This window comes from Struthio camelus, chromosome 4 (assembly GCF_040807025.1).
Source record: "Struthio camelus isolate bStrCam1 chromosome 4, bStrCam1.hap1, whole genome shotgun sequence".
NCBI lineage: Eukaryota > Metazoa > Chordata > Aves > Struthioniformes > Struthionidae > Struthio > Struthio camelus.
Window position 1 is genome coordinate 20,664,441 of NC_090945.1, and position 18,979 is coordinate 20,683,419.

The 18,979-nt window shown below is 39.7% G+C and overlaps 1 protein-coding gene across 1 annotated transcript in view; it reads right to left on the bottom strand.

Moving 5' to 3' along the window:
* Window positions 1–18,979, bottom strand: part of SYNPO2 (synaptopodin 2) — a 97,018-nt gene that overhangs the window by 12,631 nt on the left and 65,408 nt on the right. Inside the window, exons 3-4 of the mRNA XM_009674861.2 lie at window positions 15,310–16,106; window positions 9,728–11,916 (exon numbers count right to left, since the gene is read on the bottom strand). Coding sequence (XP_009673156.1) covers window positions 9,728–11,916; window positions 15,310–16,106 — 2,986 coding nt within the window. The remainder of the gene's footprint in view (window positions 1–9,727; window positions 11,917–15,309; window positions 16,107–18,979) is intronic.

The window sequence follows — 18,979 nt, forward strand, 5'->3', positions numbered from 1 at the left end:
AGGAGATGAGCTAATGATCTTTTTCTAAAATCAAAGAAAGTAAATTTTGACTATATTGTAATACTTGAAGCTCGCTGAACGTTTCCAGACTGTAAAATAAATTATAATTTTCTTATCAAATCATTCAAGCAAAAATGTTCACTCTTGGCTTTTTCTTATTTATTTCATCCCAAATGGTCTGACCATTTCAGGTCATTTTAACCAAATGAACCCAAAGATTTTGACCATTTCAAAGAACCAGAGCAGGGAAAAATACATGGCAATGCCAAAAAAATTTATCATCCTTTTCCTTGAAAAGTGGTAGCACGTCATGCTTTAGGATGGGTTTGAGACTAATCTGCATATCTGAAGTGTTTCATATTTCCATGCAGACTTGCCTATGTATATTCAAGTTGAGAGCCTTTCAGAAACTGTAGTTAATATAGTCTCAGTGGGAACAGTATGCTCAACAGGAACACCTTACAATTTACCACCTGGTTCCCAAGAACTCTGTAAGCACTGATAATATTCTGTTAGGCAGCAGGACCTTATCTAGAATTGCAGCTCTAAGGCTGCTAAAGGCTCTGGGGTATCTGGGCGCTGCACAAGAGAGCAGGGACACTGTCTTTCTTTTGCTTTCCATACCTGCCTAAATTGCAGGCATACTCCCACAGGCAGGAGAAATCACTGCAGCATACCACAGGTCCTGCACTGCCTGCACAGCTGGGTTTTCTTTCCCCAAATACTAGTTTCTGCAGAGGTGTGGTGCATACCCAAATGTCTTTCCAGCATGAGCTCAGGACATCAGGCTGCACACTCGCTGATCAAGACTGAGATGCACTGCAGAGCATGCCCACCCTGTCACAGAGTCAAAGACTTCCTGGCTGGGCCCAGGCAGCCTGAACGAGGAAGGAGACTTTCAAGAGGGTGGTAGGAACAGGCAATGGAAGAAGAGAGAAAAGAATGGACAAAGGAGAACTAGGAGTTGCTGATATTTGATACAGAAGGAAAAACTGTATGCAAGACTGGCTTGGAAAGTGATGAGAATAAGACCTGATGGGCAAGGTTCCTGAGCTTGGAAGAGAAGCTTTAGAAATAGAAAATTGACTTGTGTACCTGGCAATGAGGCTATGATAAGGAGATAGGACTGAAAAAAAGAGATGATGACATGAGGCAATGGAAGTATGTTTGGGGAAAAGAGCCTGTGCCCACTACAGTACACTTTCCTCAGAGCTCCAGAGAAATAGGAGTTTGTCCTTCCCTGAGCTGACTACTGTCAGAAAAGACTGTGAAACCCCACTAGGAACCTGTGCTGTCCTCCCACTGCCAATTCACAGGTGTGAGGTCAACATGAAATTGCTGCCAGTTGCTATACTAACTCAAATGGCAGTTCTCCCTGATGGTTCCTCCCATGCTGGAGGGCCCTCTTAGTTACAGTACGCTCTGTGGTAATATTCTTGGGTTTGGTTTATTCTTCTGAAAAATCTTTGGGACATAAACACACAAAGCTACCTTGAAGCAACGTAAGTAAAGTTGGAAAGTCGAGTATTGAAAAGTTATGAAATGCAAGCATCATTGCCCAGTGCAGATGAATTTAATTAAATTGCAGGACCTCTGCCCCATCCAGAGCAGAGTCAGGGCTTCATTTAGAAAGTGTTAGGATTATATAGTAAAAAAGCATATTATGTGGGAGACGCTTGCACCAGTTGGATTTCGTAGCTGGTCACAGAGGATTGCCTTTCTGGGCTGCCGTCGGGAGATCTGTGATCTGTGAATGCTTGCAGACTGGTGTTAGTGGGAAGCATAGTTTGATATAGTAACTACTTCATATACTACTGGACTCTAAAAATCCTAAGTGCCTCAAATTGGACACCCAAGGCTGCTAAGTGTCCTAACATCAATGCCTCACTCTTATGCATACTTTTCCTATTTGTAAAATGCAGTAGTGTAAAAATGAATTACTGCTTCCAAATCACTTGGATACTAAGCAGAAAAACATGACGAAATAAATAGTTCTGCATGGAGAACATGCTTCAGAAAGTGTACATTAAATAAGGAGCAGTGCCACACACAGAACAATGTCAAAACAAAACAGTGAAGAGCTATTCCTCAAACGAGCAGTACCATTCTGTGCCTGAATGAGTCAGGAGTCCTATGGAAAAAAATAGCAAATGATCACATGATTACAGGTGGTATTGTCACACAAATGCCTGAGGGGGCTGTGTGTGTGTGTGTGTGTGTGTGTGTGTGTGTGTGTGTTTGTGTTTGTGTATACATATATATATATGTAAAGGTCAGGTCCTTGCCTAAATACTGTTCTGTAGCAGTTCCAAGTCTGTCAAGTTTCTGAGTCAAGCCACCTCTCTGAAAGTAATCTTAGACTGAGAAGAGTTTTTAATTTTGTGTACCTGAGGTGCTGACAGCTATGCAACAGAGTACAGCACAAGTGCAGATACACGTCACCATAAGAAGTTTAGGTATCTGCCTTGCATTTTGTGGCATTGTTGGAATTTTTAATGGTATGCCATCATGAAAAGATATGCTTTTTTCAGTTGTCACAACTCTGCACTGTGCGCTATCAGCTGAACAAGCAGCAAGGAAGGATCTGAGAGCCTTTTCTGAAGAAACTTACAGCCCAATTTAGTTTGTAAGAAAGGCTCAGGTAGCATAGCTAGGGCTGCCAGAAATATCTTTACATATCCAAATGTTTACTTAACCAAAGAGAATTAAACTGCAGAGAGATTTTGAGGTTCTCTTATTGCCACATTTCAGGCTATTTAAGGCTGCTTAGGTTCCATTTTTAGTCATAGGCCTGATAGGAGAAAATTGCCAAGATTCTAGGAAGAAAACTAAGTGCACCCTGATGCACATGCTTTGCTTTTGGTCATGGCAACAGAGCCATATACCAGCAACAACATGTACAATGAGACTTGAAGAAGTAGCATTCTCACAGATCAAAGAAAAAATCACTAGCAGTTACTGACATTTTCTCAGTGAAAAATGTAAGTATAGTTTCTCAAAAACTTTCTTAAAAATGAGAACATTTGTCTGCAGATAGTTACTGTAAAGAAACTTCTGCTTCTGATATAAATAAACTGAATTCTCTGTTCTGCAGTCAGTTAAAGCTCATACTGAAATCAATGACCGTTGTTGCTCAGTGTCACCCTTTGTAATCAAACATGTGTTGCTGTGGTTGGGATGGTATTTTATTTCTGTGTTGTCCCCCCTTTTCTTCTGTTCGTTCTACATTTAAAAAAAAAAAGTCAAAATCTATCCTTTGAGATATCTGCATAGATAGAATCATCAAAAATAGCCATCTGTCTGTTCAGCAGTTTACTCTTTACAACTCTTTAGAAATGACCTGGATACTCTTACAGTAAATTATCTTGCAGTTGCCTGGGAGCATGAAGGGTTTCTCCCTTTTCAAGATTTCTATCTCAAACCATATAATAAGAATCAAGAATTCTTGTCTGAAAGCACTTACTGCTGTTTCATTGATTACCCCACAGAGCAAGCCCTCATCCAGAAAGTACTGAACCATCCGTAAGCACAGGTCAGTAAGTAATTTTACTCATAGCTGTGTTTACTCAGCCTAAGGGAATGTACAGTTACTATTATATCATACTACCATGTAAGTTCGTGCAGGTCTTATTCCTAGACTTAACATGCATTGAAATGAAAAGCAGTTTGTCAAGATTGTTACAAACAGGAATAGATTTTTTCCTCTGAGAACTGCATAGAGAACCGCAAGTGCTTCCTGTAGTAAGTGTCCAACCTGAAGAGCACTTGTTAAACATAGCTCTTGACAGATTCCAACTCCTCCCTTACTATGTAATTCCATGCAAAGGTAATGTTTACTATAAAGTAAGAACAGTCATTGTCATGTGTACTGTGAAGCTGTAGCAGTGGCTACCAAGTGTATTATGAAATTACCAGGCTCACGTATTTTCCCCGGAAGTCTACCAGCAAGTGAGTAAAGTCAGAGCTTCTGTATCCACAGTTTTTTGAAGATCTTATCTTCAGATTTCTTCTGTGTATAACATGTCTATTTCAACCTGAGTAGAATCATTACAAAATAACATCACGCCAAGCTGTGTAGTTAAGGTTTGCACTTGCCATGCTGAACTGCCAAAGTGATCAGCGTAACCCTGCGTGCTTAACTTCAGGCAAATAAGTTTTTATGAAAAAGGCATACTGAAGAGTGGATCTTTTTATAACAAACTTTTTTTTTTATTATTCCTAAAGTTAGAAATTTTTTAAAAAGGGTCCTGGAAAAAGAGAGGAGAAAGATTTTGCAAGTTGTTAGTTGCAAACAGTGCTGCTGTTTGGCTGGCATTTTCCCTACCTCGAGGTGTACAGAGGATTCTCCGCAGAGGCTGGAGCAGCAGAGCATGCTGGTAAGGCTGGTCCTTTGTTGAGAAGTTGTCCTGGTTACTTGGTAAACAGTGTTCCTCCCAGCTCACATCATCTATTATCAGATTGTCTTTATAACTGCTTCCCAGTGTAGCTGAACACTTTTCTATCCTCCCCTTTTTCAGAGTTCACCTTAGCACTTTCAAGAACTGGCATGTATAGGAGCTGTCTGTGATAATATGTCTGTATATTCATGGTCTCTCAAAACAATACTTTACTGATAGGGCCTCCTTTTTTTTTTTTTCCCCCAGCACTCCCTTTTCTTTTTTTGCTTGGTATAAGTATTTCAGTTCCTTCACAATACCTTCTTCTAAACAGTAGAGGAGAAAACCATGCCCCATTATGTGAGTACTCAGTCATTCAAGGAGAATCTAGCAAATTTCAGCAAAAGGCTGGAAATCAGTCAGCCATCTCTGTGCAGAATAATTAAGCCCTCCTTGCTGTTTTTTTTCTCTTCTTGTACTTGCAGGGTTTCATGATCCTCTCATAGGTATTTTGTCCTGTATAGTCTCTGCTTTTGTGCTGAAGCTTTCTCCCCACTGCTTGGCTTCTACTAATTGTAGTAGCTTTTTGTCTCAAAACTGCTGCTCTGCCACTTAACACCTATCTCCTATCACCCTCTCCTATCTGAACCACACATCAGCCCCTCAATTCCTAATTTCTGGAGGTTGCTGATACCTCAACATATTAGTGCTTCCTTGCTTCAAATACTCCTTTACATGAATTCTGAACATTCATTTTAGGGTGAATAATAACAGCACTGCCAAAAGGAAAATAAACTCATTGCTGCATGATTGCTGTGGTGACAGCAAAAGAGAACACAGCAGTTTTAGCACTGATCTTGTATCTTTTGGCTCTTGAATGTCTTAGATAAAATAAAGTTAGGTATACTTGGTGTCAGTGCATGAAAACTGGTCAAAAAAACCCCTCGTTTTGTTAGCTGGTCTCAAAATGTTATTGGCTTGACCTCAAACAAAATGAATTTTCTATGTTTCTAGCAGTGAAGTAGGCATCCTCTGCTGTAAGAGCACTGTGACTAAATCAGGATAAGTAGTCTTGATATGAGTATCTTGACATGAGTATGTGTATTACAGAGTCCCAGTCCATTGGCCTGGTGCTTTTGGAACTAAGCAGCTTATTCTAACTGGATATTGTCATGTGTCTTAGGACACTGACAAAATGATTCCTTGTGTAAGAGCGCAGAAAGCAAGCGAATGAGGCTTACTTGTAAGAGATGGTAATGTTTACTTTGTAAATGTTACTGAAGAAAAAAATCGTTGAACTATCTGTCTTATTTGTTGCATAGTATGTTATGTCTTGATGAGCAGGAACATGGTAAGAGTCTAGTTCCCCTAGAAAAGGGGAGAGAAGTTAAGGAGTTGTTCAGGAACTAAATTTTGACTCTTATTTTTGCAACAGAACTTTTAACTTTCTGTCTAAAAGCTACTACTCTCCAAAACAAAAGATTTCAATTCCGGCTTTATAACAAGGTTTATAATTTAATGAGAATTTGAAAATATGTAACCCGTCATTGAGGTAGCTATTTTCATGGAAAGGTGCTCTAGAGTGTGAGATCCAAATGGGTGCAGTATAATACTTATAATATGTGCTATAGTTAAATGTGCTTAAAATAATATAAGGCATTTATATAGCTTTTTTAATATGAACATACTGGAAGTGTTGTTATTAGAAGTGGCCAAAAATTCATTGTTAAATATGCTCACATAGTAAGCACAACCAGTGTTTCTTGATGGTCTTTTCATATTATATTAAAATAATTGTAATCGTTTTTTGAGAAAACCGTTTACAAAAGTTCATTTCCCTTTCAAAATGAAATTTCAAATGGCTCCTCTTTATATAAAGAGTTCATTTTCTTGACATTTCTGCTATGCTTCACATCTAGCTTTTCATTTGGACCTGTAACAATGCACAGCTGAACTCTCTTCTTAATACCTGCTTCACAAGAGATTACCCTTTGGATAAAACTGTTTATTTAAGTAGGCCAGTTTTCTTCTGAAATATTAATAAAAATTACTGACTTACCTTATTACTAAAATGAGTCTTGAAGCCAAGTCAGATCCAAGCATGTAGAAGGATGTATGTATACAAAATTGGATTCAGACTTGGACTTTGATTGGGATTTTCAAAAAATCCTATCTGAGCTAGGAGCACTAGTGGTACATGTAAAATACATGTAGGTACTTTAAAAAATCCTGCTGTCATTACTATCGGCCACACTAAATACTAGTATTTGAACAACAGCAAGACATCCAAATCTGATCAAAATCCAAATATTCAGCTTGGATGCATTTCATGTTCTTCTGGACAAAGTAGAAAGAAGATAGGTCAACAGCTATATTTTATATCACTATCACAGAAGCTGACTTCTTTCTTATTGCTGTATATATAGTTGACTCTCTAAATAAACTTTGGTGCTGAAAATGAAAGAATTAGGAAAATGATTTTCAAACTGACAGTTAGGCATTTCTGTCTTCAAACTGAATTTAGTTCTAGGTAAATGGCTCAGGAAACTGAAATGCTCTGTTTCAATCCACAGCTCTCCTCTAGTTCCTATGGACTTGATTTTTATCTTTCTGGAGAGGTGATTTCCTTTGGAATGAGAACAGAGCCCAGCTTCACCCCTTGTTCCCTCTGCCAATATTTGGAATAATAATGCCCATTATATTACTTGGAAAATGATTTGGCATGTAGGCATATATATGCTAGAAGCTAGATTGCAGTAATCCACATATTTCACACTGGGCACTGAGCAGCTGGTGAGGACTTCCAAAAGTTACTGACTTGAGCCTGACTGAACTGATGACCATGCAGTGTAAGCTACTGTATCTCACGAATAGCCACATGCATTACCCTCAACCCTTGTGTTAAAAGTACAAAACTGCTAAAAAACTCATTAGGGAAGAATTCTTTGTGGGCAGGAAGGTGCAAACAAGTACAGAAGTGTGATTATAATTTACAAATGTATTTTACAGGAGAAGACCTTAAGTAAAAACATATAAGGCAATATGAGGCTATCTGAAAGTGGTTATATTTCTCTGTAGCTGTCTAGTAGCACTACCTTTATCTCTGGTTTAATTTGTTCCAAGGAGATACTACTATTTTAAATTTCTATATAAAATAATTTAAGCAACTTAATATAAGAATTTTAATAGAGCGGAAGGAAGAAAGGAAGGAAGGAGACAGGGAAGGAGTTTTCATAATAATAGGACTGAATAGCAAACTGAGCTCCCGTGAAATTTACTGTCAGTCTGTACATATAAATAAAACAACTCAAAAAAAAGACAGAGAAGAAAGGGACAAGTTTAATGGTAGAAGAAAAATACAGCATATTGACAGTGGAAAAGAGAGGGAAGGGAGATCTCCAGAGGATTAAAACGTTGCTATTCCCTATTCCTAGGCATATGCAGCGTAATTTATTCTTGAGCTTTCCAGACTAACTAGTTTTTTCAAAATTTCTCACCATTCTCCTGAATTTAAGAGTAAGATGGATCACTTGGTCATTTTTTTCTAGTGCAGTCAGGATCCCAATCCAGAAGTCAAAGGGGAGAATGGGATTCTGGGGGTCCAAAATTTAAAATTTAAAGGTACAAAATTAGGCTTTCTATTGGCTTAATTAGGCTTTGATTCCAATCTGCTTTTTTGCATGTACAACCAAATGTATTATTTTCAAACTTGATTGCAGGTTTTGCTCATAGTGGGGAGCAGCTTATTCATCAAGATAGTTCTACTAAAACCATATGCACCAGTATGATATAAAAGATCCATAATCTGGTCCATAGCTAGTTGGCTGGTAACTTAAAAACATATATATCAACAGATTCGACCACCTTTATTCTCAGAGTGATGCTTTAATCTTTTAGTGTAGCACTGGGAGATGGATCCTGATACACTTAGTTGTGTGAAACAACACTCTGTTTCAGAACTAGCACCAGTGATGTTAACAGAACTGCTTACTGAATAACATACTAAACTATTCAAAGATAGCCCCTTGATTTCAGCAAGACTGCATATTGATTGCAGTATTATTCAATAGGATTCAAGATTACAAACTCTAAGAATTTTCTACAGTAGCAGTATTTCAATCTTTAATTCCCAGTACTTAATGTATTGGGTAATATAATGTGGAAGGTGAAAGTATAAGACCAGAGTACAATGATGAAAATGGAAGAAGCACTGTAAAGCCCAAAGTGAAAATAAGAGAACACGTATGAGAGACGAATAGGAAGACAAGGTTATAATTCTGTTACACTGTTGTGTGCTTATTTCTGTGGGGCATACTACTCTTATTGCAAAAATCAGTACTCTCAAATGTATGTGTCCCTTCTGTTCTTAATCACTGTGCTTTCATGAGAAAATATTGCATTTCATTGCAGCTGCAAAACTCAGCTCACCCTTCTGACTGTCCAATATTTTTGGTTTACTGGCTTCTATAATTTACTTGCCAGAGTCAAGGCAAACCTTGGCTAAAAATATGCACTTGGGATGTCAAATTTAGTTAAAAATTTCCCCAAAATGGGAAATTTTTAACAACTTTTCCAGGTGTTTTTTTTTACCTCCTGTAAGTTACTGTTTTTCAAAACACTCCAGCATCTCTTATAGCACATTCTCTGTGAAATCACAGAGGCAATTTAGGATTTTGGATCAGAGCTGATCCACATAACTTATAAACTAAGCCCCTGACTGATGAATCAGATTCCTGCAGAATGACCTTTGTGCCAGGACAGATTCTCACTGAATTCAGTGGGACTCTGTGCAGATCCAAAGGTCTGTCCACCTATATCCTGCTAGTAATCAGTCAGAGTCTAATACTGTATCTATTTTATGCTACGTTAGTAATACATATCACTATTAATATTATTTAATAAGGCACTTTTTAAAAAATAAATTGTCCTCAAATCTCTAGGTCATTAGAATATAATTCAGGGTGTGGGGGAGAAAGAAAATTCTTTTCTAATAGTTTGACATACCAAGAATACTGCTTACTGTCATTTTTGTTGTAGTAGTCTTAAAGCAAAGAAACAAGTGTCCTGCTTACTTAATACAATGGTATCTATCCATTTCAGAATGTTATATGTATAAAGCATGTGATAATATACATGAATGTGCTAAAATTTTTATCTATTTTCATTCCTTAAAAAAGTTTAAGTGTTTTGGACCCAGATTTGAGGTGATAATCTGAAGTTATTAAGTAAGCTAAGGACTACTGTTGGCACTCGGTGTGCCAGGTTACCACTGCAAACAATTCATTGCAAGCAAAGTGGACACTGAGTTGCGGCTACAAGGTTTACTCTTCAATAACCGATGGCTTCCACACCTGTGCAGGGACACCAACTTTCTTTGCTGAAAATTTTGGCCTCGGAGCAGTAAACAAAGAGGATGTGATGGTTTCTGGCTTAGAAAATGCAGAGTAACCTGTAGGTGAATACGATTCATTTACTGGGGTAGAGGCATTTGACTGGAACGAAGGTTGTGAACTATAGGCTGGTACGGAGTACACTGAAGATGCCCGGACATTAGTAGAAGAGCCAGCACTGAGTGGTCTTAAAGGTAGACCTTGTTTTGAAGTGGACAACTTTGATGTCTGCTTAATACCTAGGCTTTCCTTAGTGCTAGATGGAGGTTGAAAAGTAAATAAAGATGCATCAAGTTGATAAGGCTGATGCTTCATAACATCCAAAGCATTGAGAACTTTCTTAGGTTTTCTTTTAGTATTTTTGGTAGCAGCAGTGGACTGAGAGGAAGGCTTGGTAGCAGCAGGAGGATAAGATGGGCTGAGGATGGGATTATAAGCAACAGGTGGTGGTGCTCGAACATTAGATGAATACTTCCAAGAAGCTGGTAAAGAGGGAGTTGGGGATGAAGCTCGTGCCATGTTTGCTTGCACAGTCTCTGAATCTACAATGTATTTCTCCATTCGAGACTGCCTTCTGGCAAATAACTGTGCTCCTTTTCCACTCATAGCTGGCGGTATCTCAAAGGTTTGCTTCGTTCCTCCAGCACTTGGTGTGGTTGGTGTTGTCTTGGGTGTGTTGTTTGGACTTGCTATGGTTGCCTGAGGCCCTTTAAAAGGACCCGCTAGCTTAAGAGTACTGGGGGGGTGGGCAGGAGGAGAATGGGGATGCTGTGGGGATTTGAGTGGTGCAGGATATGCTGCCTGAGGTGAGATTGGAGCTGGGAAGGAAGGAGCCTTGATAGAAGCTACAGCTGGAGGTGACCAAACTGGTGAAATTGGGGTACCAGCAGTAGGAGAGACCTTGACTGAGGGCTTTGGAGCAACAGGAGGAGGGGTCTTTTGTTTAGATGCTTGAGTCTGCATGAAATTGCAAGCTTCTGCTCCCAAACTGAGGTAGTCTTCTTCGGGTCCTGACTCAAAACCAGCTCCAGTACCTCGTTTGCCTTCTGCGTTGTGTACAAGGGATAATAGGGCAGGATTAGGGCTTACTTTGGGTGATTCTTTGAAAGTGAACATTGGTTTTGCAGTGCTTCTTCTCTTTGCCTCCTGCAGTATCCCAGTTCTTTTGGCTGGCACTGCAATCCTTTCATCTCTAGTCGCTATGTGTTCGGTTGGCTCTGTGGATGACCACGTGATTGGTGCAGCTCTGTTGGCTACGGGAGCTGATACTGGTCTGTATAAAACCTCAGGTGGCGGGCTAATGGAAGCATAGGGAGGTGGTGCTGGTATATCTGAAAGAGGACTAGTCATATTTCTTGTGGGGGAAAATGGCGCAGCTGCTCGGTTCTGAACCCCAGAAGGGAAGGGCTTAGCTGTTTTATTCAAAGAGGCTGCTTTTTGAGCTTCAGAGGTCTGAAAAGAGAAAGCTGAAGCTGGTGCTAACGCAAAGCCGTTCTGTTGTACCATTTTGTCATGATTCTGGCTCGCATCTAGGTAGCTTTTGCTCACACAGGCCTGCCTGCTTGACATTTCTTCCTCTTTTGTCTGATAGGCTGAGCAGCTCACTCTCTGGAAGCTCTCTGACATAGTGGCTTCCCTACGTTCCTCTGCATGCACTGTGCGTGCCTTCATCTCCTCTTGCTCAGCGGTAATCTGATCCATCCTCTGCCGTCTCTTGGCAAACATGAGGGCCCCTTTACCCGTGGTCTCTGGAAGGGTCTGCATCTCGTCTCCACTTTTTGTCTTCTTTTCAACTTCAAGTAGACCACTGTCCCAGTCAAATGTCACAATCTTGCCGTCTTTGTCAATGTCAGAGAAGAAATCTTCATCTATTTCTGACTCACTTGTTGCAAGCAAACTCACTTCAAAAGCGTTTTCTTTGTCCCCTTCTTCACCTTCCCCTTCTTCACCCTCGTCTTCGTAACGTTCTAGCTCCCCAGTACCGTAGCTGACTAAAGTATATTTCCTCGCTCTTTGGCGACGCTTCTTGAACATCAACACCCCCTTGGAATTGGGATTGGGAGCTGCTGTCAGCAGCAATGCAATACTTTTACATTTGGATTTGGCTTCTTTGACTTGCTTTTCTGATAGGCTCTCACTTCGCCGGAGTCCTATGGAAAGAGTTGAAGCGTACGTTTAATAGCATGCAGCCCACAAAAATACAAGGAGTTATTATAACAAGTAGTTCTGCGGCTCTCTGTAGTGAAATTTACCCCACTGTGCCCTTCCCACATATTAAAACATTTATTTTCCTGTTTGTATAGAGGTCATTATACTTAAGCTTTTCCCACAGTAACAACTGTGGTATGAATTCCATACCCAGGATTCCTCCTTGAGCGTCACATCCATAGAAGTTTAAAAGCAACATCACTTTCTTTAGGACTTTCTTAGTTCAACAGGAACGTTACGTGTGTCATTATAACTATTTCTAGCTTTCTGGATTTCTCTTCCCATTAGTCATCTCAGCAACAACCAGCTGGATGATATTTTCTCATTTATTTGATTTCTGTGGTATGGTATTTAGCAAGTGTTTGAATACAGCTCTAGAATTATGGCAGAGATTCCCAGCCAGCCAGGCCCAAGATTGCTTAACGTCTGAGAAGAGTGAAACTGAATGTATTCTGTCTGGTGGTGGTAGTAGGTTGTGTCACTTCCGTATTTACTTTACTCATATGCATTATAAAATGGGTATAGTTGATAAAAGTATGTACACTTAAATGTATTAGCTACTTAAAAGGAAGTATACATTCACAAAGTCCTACAGAGAAACAATATATTAACATGAAGACAGACCTCTGGAAGACAGTGGGAATTTGGCCACGGTGCTCAATGAAAAAAGGTTCCAGTCCTTTAACAGACATCACTTTCTTGAAACATAATCAAAAATTGTGTAGGATAAAACATTTCCAGAATATTTATTTAAAAGATGCGGCAAGAATGTATACACGTTTAAGAACTGAATGGAGGAAGCTCTGCTAACTTCTCAAAAGTATTCAGTAGCGTATATCAACGACATTTCTAAAAGTATAAGTTATTGGTTCTCATAAAGTCATGTGGAACAGGAAGATATGCAGCTCCAAAGCTGCTAAATGGACTGTACATCAGCACCACTGCTCCCTTGTTACGTGACATGGAGCATGTGCCTCATGGGGCAATGCTAATTAGCTGTTGACCCCCATCTCTTTCATACTCTACCTCTGCAACTCATGAATGACAGTCCCACTAGCTTCTCTGTTAAAAAAAGCTAGAATTTAAAGCTGTTCCTGCCTAACTGAGTGATCCACTTCTATTTAATTTCAAACGGAGAAAGTGTGCCTCTGATATATGAAAATAAAGCAGTAAATTGTTTAATATCTTTTTTTTTTTGCTGGTATAAATAAAACAAGCTCATTAAAGAAAGCCATGTGATATATTTTCTATTAATGATCCCTTTAGCCATGTCAGAACATGGAGCTTGATACTTCTCCTATTAAAGACAATTGGAGTTTTGCCATTATGCCAGATGACAGCATGACTGGACCAATGACTCTCACAGGAACCTATAAAAGAGAAAAGAACATGGTGCCCATACCAGCAATTTGTAAAATTTATTTCAGGAGGGCCAAATCATGAAATCCTTGGCTTAGTTCTTTGGCAGGCCAAATGCTTGCAGGAGTCACTGGAGACATTTTCTCAAAGTATTGGCTTTAGCGTTAGGGTGACTCTGCAAACAGAAGTGCTCGCCCTTCATCATGCAAGTTGCACGCTTTCCAACAAGACACTTGCCTTAGCAGGGAGTGTTATTCTAGGAAAGCCTTTGAGCAGGTACCCTTGCATTTCTGTGGAAAGGAAAAATTGAAGCTTTTCACTTTGCTAGTGTATTTTTTCTTAATTCGTTTGCATAGTTATTTAATCAATAGATTGAAAAGATGACAGAGAAAATGTTACCTGCTCGGGTCAATATACTCTGATTGCTATTCCCAGAGAAAGTTTCTGCTAAAGAGATACAGACCTATAATAAGTGTTCTGATCTACTTTAGACTTAAATGCTGCCTTTTAAGTTTTAATTTTACAGTAAATATGTCTTGTATGCAGGGTACTTTCTGCATGCAGATTATTCCCCTGTGCTTGGCATATTTCTAATGTGTAAATATGATTTTACAAATATTTTTATAAAAAGCACATATTTTTAAAGCTTAAATCCATGATCCCTGAGGACAATGACTTGCCACTGGGTTAGAAAGAATTGAGATTGTCATATGTGAGATGGGAAAAAGGCAAGATGTATATTCTACATGAAAGAACAATTTATCATGTAATATGTAGTTCATTCTGTATACCGTTGCCTTTTTAGAGAGGCAGTGCAAGTAATTCACTGAGAAAGACAGGCACAGTCCCACAGTTGCTTCTCACTTCACAGCCAAAATGTAAGGTATGTACGCTCTTCTTTTTTGCTCCATTTAATATGCCATAAATATGTGGATTACGTACAGACACTTAGGCATAAGTAACTGCTTAATCCACTTGCCAATAAGATACAAATGGTTTTCATGCTAAAAATATGCTTACAGAGGAATTAGCAATGGGTTAGCAGGCTAATTCCAACACTGCATATGAAATAGTTTGTTGCTACAGTATATCATTGCACACATTCAAGCACCTTTGCCATACTGCTACTAAATCCCTGGACGGGATTCTTAACGTTGTTGGGAAAGAACAACCAATAGGAAGATCCCAAATGAATAAAATAATAAATAAATAAATTATATAAATTCTTGATTTATACACTCAACTAAATAATATTGGATTGAATTCCATTTTCAGTTTACTTTACGTAAACTTCTTGGGTAGATTTTGAGGCTGACCTCTGGATATGGGGGTCAGAAGAAATAGTAAGTTCACTTTACAGTCTAGAGAAGGCTTACAAAACTGAAAGGATCATATAACAGTTATACACATGCTAGTGTCTGTCAAAATCTCTCCTGCAAGCAACATCAAGCTTTTCTACTAGCTTTTTTTATTATCAACTATTAAGAGCAGTAGCATGGCTTTGATTTTTGAAGATGCAAATGAAAACACAAAGATTTTCCTATAAAAGGAAGAAGAGAGGAGTCACTCAGACCTGGGCAAGTAACTTGCTTTTTTTGTTAATGTTCTACAATTTACTTCTCAATGTACATTAAAAGGCCGGCAGAATTCAGCCCTTTTGAGAGAAGTAAGTACTTTTAGGTGGGCAAAAGAATGAGTTACATCTCAAAGCGGAAGTCTACTAAGCAAAGTTATTCAGCACTGTTAATGCATGGTTATACTCTTGGCCTGTCACCAGGAGCATTGTATTACTCTGAAAAAATAGATGAAGCAAAAATAGAATCATCTTTTACAAGAGAAAGAGAGAGGGAAAGTTAGAAAACATCAGAAAAACCTCTTTAAAGTTTTTTCTAGCACAGTCTAAATTCTGAAATGATGTTTCAGGTTACAAAAGATACCCTCAGGCAGTGCAAATGATTTAGATGGGACATACTTACTTGCGTGCCTCGCCCTGTGCTTGAGAGGTCTGCTGTGATCCCTTTCCGAGTGCTGGTCGTCTTCTCCCTGCTCTGTGCCTTCTGATGAGATTGCAAAGGAGAGGAGGGAAGGAGGTGCTTCTGACTGCCCTCCTTCCACTTGAGAATCAACACACCCCTTTTCGGCTAGAGACCTGGGTGCTTCCTTCTGCCTGTCCGAACAGTCTAGGATCACCTCCACCCTGGGGAGAGATGGAGCTGCACCTTGGATCGTCTTGACCTCTTTGCCACTAGAAATCTGGACTACTTTACTTGACCACTGGATGTTACCCTCTTTCACACCCAGGGGAATTGCAATTACAGGGCTAGTCCCATCCTGTTGTACACTGGGTCCTGTTTCTGAAGGGATGCATTTTTCTGCCCCTAAGAGAGTCATAGCAGGAGCATTGGTGCCCTTGTGCCCCTCATGTGAGAGGGACAACTGCAGCTCAACCATAGTGCCTGGCCTTCTTTCTTCTATCTTCCCTCTGAAAGCAGCCTCATCTGTCACGAGCACTTTGGAGGTTCCTATCACTTTAGGAGTAATTCTGTGGCTCTGTGTGGTCTCTTGTTTCATTTCAGAAAAGTTTATGTTGCTTTCCTCTGCTCCCTGGTGAGTCTCACTGTATATCTCTGTGATGCAGAATTCTGTGTGGGGTGTCTCTTTGGCTCTGTTAATCTGCAGTGTAGTGCTCTCCCTATAGTTCTCATTTTTTATGTTATCGTGCTTTCCGTTTTCTCTTTCAGCGCTCAAGGTTTCACTTGTTCCACTGGAGGATCTGCACATACATAAACAAGTAATTCAAGAAAGTAAGCTGCTGTAAGTACAGCAATTGTAAGTACAGTTACAAAAGTGATTTCTGTATAGTATGTTTTTTTCCCCTAAAATTAATGATTAAAATATCTTTGTATCCTCCACAGTTCTTTAAATTAATGGTGCAGTAAGAGGGAAATTATGTTGCTGCTATAGGATCTTTACTGTGTTCTACTACCATCCTTCTGCAGTCTTGACTTACATCATTACTAACGTCAGTGTGGTTTCACAGACACGTTTCTGTTATATTTGTCAGACAAGTGCTACTGAGACTTCTAGGGCAATACTTCTTCATATTTCACATGTGCGTGTGAAAATTAACTTTGTATGACATCAGAACAGGCATTCGTTTTTATCTCTGTAGCTACGGCAACTGTTTTAGGCACCATCCTCACACGTAGTTCCTGTCCCAAAGAATTTACTCCCTCAGGAACAGGAAATTACTGAATGAGGAGGATAAGGAGGAGGGGAATTAATACTTAAAATACACATCCAGAGAATTCCTTTGAGGGTCATCATCCTTATATATCATGAAATAGTTAAAACGTTCCAGGCCCATTCCAGTGATCCAGTGAAAAGGAGTAGTGAAGCCATACACCATTTCCTAGTTTTTAAAAAACAATTTTCTAAGTGGTGAATGTTAGTATGCCTACCTGAAGCCTGATAAATCTCAGGGTAGCTCCCTTTTGTGAACTATTCATTCCTCTGGCCCAATTAATTAGGCTGTTTTGTTGGTGTTATGACTCCTACTATACCCTCTAGCTTTCCCTTTCCTTACTCTGGGCAAAAGTGACAAGGGTTAATTCCAGGAGAAATCTTTTCTTTACAGGAAGACAGCAGCATGTTATTAAAGCTTTCTGTTGACTAGAAAGTAGGAAAACATTTTTCCAATTCAAGGAAACAGTAGGTACCCTCAGTAAACTAAGTGTTATAGGGAATTCTGAAATCAAGAGCAGGTCCTAGGTACTCTGAAACTTTGGAACTCCCTACAAAGAAAAGCTGGAAGAAGCAACAGAGGAAATAACTCTGTCAGTGTACTGAAGAAGGTTCAATATCACTTGCCATGCGGCATACTGATTGTAGCAGCTTGAATCTGCCTCAAATAGCATAAAATGTATAATGTCCATCACATATGGGGCTACATAAAAGTCAGACAGATTTTAATTTAGGGAGGTCTTTGCGAGTGCTGCTGGATTCCATCATATTATGCTATTTGGATGATCAGTTGTGCTGCTGCTAAGTACAGATAAATTACAGGAATCCATAAACATTTCCTTGTAGGATATGAGACTAGGGGCTGGGCCAGCTAAACGTTAGCCTTTATTGGTAGCTGAGTGATTGTGTGTGTGTATGAGAGAGAAAGATTTCCACCTTAAAAGGCCCTTGCTACTTATGGATATACTTCTACTCTATATAGACATAAACGTGTATCCATGTGTCAAGAGGCAGAGTACTGGGTCTGATCTCCGTTTTGTCATTTATGATTCTGTTTTGTCAAATTATTATTTTTGTTTCAGGTCTTTCCAGCTCACTGCAGGAACAATACCCCTGGTTTAATTCCAGGAAGGAAGAAGCACTCATGGAGTCAGCGCAGCAGGGTTTGTCTCAGAGTCATGTTTTACTCCCTACATGGTGCATTTCATTTTGGTATGCATTGAGCACACTCCTTTCTTCCCCTTAGAAATTCTCTTTGTAGTCCTAGCAGTGGCCTAGGACCTACTACACTGAAGTACAAAGGGCAGGCTAGTGTTTCTGTCCCCCCTCTCAATGCTTCCTGGATACCTCTCTTCAGAATTTGTTAGGAAGGTCTGTAAGATGCTCCCCCAACATGGTATCTGGAGAGTACCTGCCCTGCAGGATATTTTCTTCCTCTGATCCTGCAAACCAAAGATTTTGTGGGGGCTACTGGTCAGTAAGTGATTGGGATTTACAGGGGATCAGGAAAACTTTTTGTAGACATCAAAGGCCAAGTAGCATTTTAAAAGCTACTTGAAAAGCTTAACTTTCCTCCTCCCTGAGACTTCAGTAGGAGCAGAGTTTGGCCAGTGATGAGTGCTTCTGAAAATCTCTTCCTTCATGCAAGCAGTTGAGGATCAGTCAGAAGCTTCCCAGTAAGAAGAAATATTCTCCCCTGCCAGCAAAAGGTGCTTGGATGCAAAGGTCACCATTGGAATACCACCTGAATTCGGCATTATTCTTTCCTTATGATTTCTAGCCTTTTCTTGAGATGATTAACAAATGACTACTCAGGAAAGGGATGGTTTGCTTCTCATTGCCCTCAGAGGAGGACTGGTCACTTCCTGAAAAATCCTTCCAGCGGTAGTTTTGAGAGGGCTATTACCCATCAACACTCCTAGGAGAGGTGCCACAAAGAAGGTGGCAGGAGAGAAAAAAATGTTTTATTCTCCTCTGCCTTAGAAGATACTAACAGTAGGAACAGGGAGTTGGGGAAGGATAGCTGATGAGAAGAAATTCACAGATTCTCCTGGTAAATTCCTGCAGAACATTTTAGTCCCTTTCAAAGCAAGCCAGTTGTTGAGCAACCGTAATTTTCTTAAGATTTCTAACAGACCCAGGGTTTCATTCCATGAAATGCTATTATGAAGCCTAAGTGTTCTCGTTTCGTTTTGATTTTCAGGACGTGTCTCACTGTTCACCATACGTTCAAGTAGGGGCAACTGAGTGAATACAAGATATGCTGTCACTTTCAACCAGAGCATAATGGTGGCCAGTTAAAGAGCAGCAGCAGCGGGCAGGAGTGAAAGCAAATAGAGTTATGTGTATGGCTGCAAAGAATGCAGCCAGTCAGCCACAAGAATCATTTTTTCAAGTGCAGTT